Source organism: Emiliania huxleyi (genome assembly GCF_000372725.1).
Source record: "Emiliania huxleyi CCMP1516 unplaced genomic scaffold EMIHUscaffold_7476, whole genome shotgun sequence".
Taxonomy (NCBI): Eukaryota; Haptophyta; order Isochrysidales; family Noelaerhabdaceae; genus Emiliania; species Emiliania huxleyi.
The window spans coordinates 1-1,343 of record NW_005196396.1 but is presented as its reverse complement, the minus strand read 5'-3'; the positions used below and the strand labels follow the sequence as shown (position 1 = coordinate 1,343).

The 1,343-nt window shown below is 63.2% G+C and overlaps 1 protein-coding gene across 1 annotated transcript; it reads left to right on the top strand.

Moving 5' to 3' along the window:
• Window positions 1-842: 842 nt before the first annotated feature.
• EMIHUDRAFT_258328 (hypothetical protein) lies at window positions 843-1,300 on the top strand (the record flags this gene model as incomplete). Its single annotated transcript, XM_005760635.1, has 1 exon — window positions 843-1,300. A coding segment is annotated over one exon (458 nt), but the record flags the coding sequence as incomplete, so codon positions are not given.
• Window positions 1,301-1,343: the final 43 nt, after the last annotated feature.

Below are 1,343 nucleotides of genomic sequence, written 5' to 3'. Positions count from 1 at the left end.
CGGCTCGCGGCGGCAGGGGCGGCGGCAAGGGCGGCGGCAGGGGCGGCGGCAAAGGAAGCGGCAGGGGAGGGAAGGGCGGTGGAAAGGGCGGTGGAAAGGGCGGAGGCGGCAAAGGACGACGGTAGTAGGTGAGCTGTGAGCTGTGAGGGTCCGCACGCAGAGGCGCGTGGTAAAATTTTATATCCCCGGGAGGCGGTGCTAAAGAAGAATCAGGTGAGTGTAGTGGTGTGGTACCGCGCAAGCTATGCGCCTCTTGTCCCGTGAAGCACTTGGAGCGTATAATATAAAGCTCGAAACACCAAAAGAAACGCGCCGGTCGCTCGTGCGTCGAGGTGGGAGGTGGGAGGCAGTGGGAGAGGGACCGTCGTCGTCGCTCGTCGGAGAGAGTAGAGAGAGGGCCAAAACGAGTAATGGAGAACAGGATTCCTCGACGTGTAGGTAGGTAGGTAGAAAGGTGAAGAACAGCCAGGCTCGGACTGGACACCAACGCGGTATGGGTGGACGCGAGACAGACAATGACGACACGCACGAGCGACACACAGAAGAGAAGAGTGGCTCCGGCTGGTAGTCGACAAGCTGCCGAGCGCAAATCACTCTGGTGTGACACATTTCTTGTTGGCTTCTAAAAATCTCTCTCTCACACAGACGCAAAGTCGCAAACAAGCTCACAAGACACACAGCCAGCTGGCTGCCACACACCCTGAGTTGGCGTACACATAACTCAGGGCCACATTCTTCCTGTCGCCCCCCCCAGCACTCCAAGGTGCCAAGAGAAACAAACGAGACGCGCGCAGCCCACCAGCACCCGCAGGAGCCCGAACCCAGTCTCGGCCTGGTGAAAAATGCTGTGCCTTTTCGTCGGCCCCGTCGGCCTCGACAACGGCGTCGGCCTGCGTCCGGCGATGGGCTACAACACGTGGAACGATCTCCGGTGTGAGGGAGTCACCGCCGACGCCATCGATGCGATCGCGGTGGCGATGGTCGAGCTGGGGCTGGCAAAGCTGGGCTACGCGTATCTCAACGTCGACGACTGCTGGGCGACGGCCACCGACCCGAGCGGCGAGCTCGTTGCCGACCCGGCCGCCTTTCCAGACGGGCTTCCGGCCCTCGTCGAGTCGGTGCACGCGCGCGGGCTGCGGTTTGGGCTGTATGGCGACCGTGGGTGGAAGACCTGCGCCTTCCGGCCTGGATCGGGCGGGCTCGAGCCGGCGCACGCGGCGCAGTTTGCCCGCTGGGGCGTCGACTACCTCAAGTACGACTCGTGCTGGGCCTCGAACGACCACGATGCGGCCTTTGAGCAGTACGGCGCGATGCGGGACGCGCTCAACGCGAGCGGACGGCCG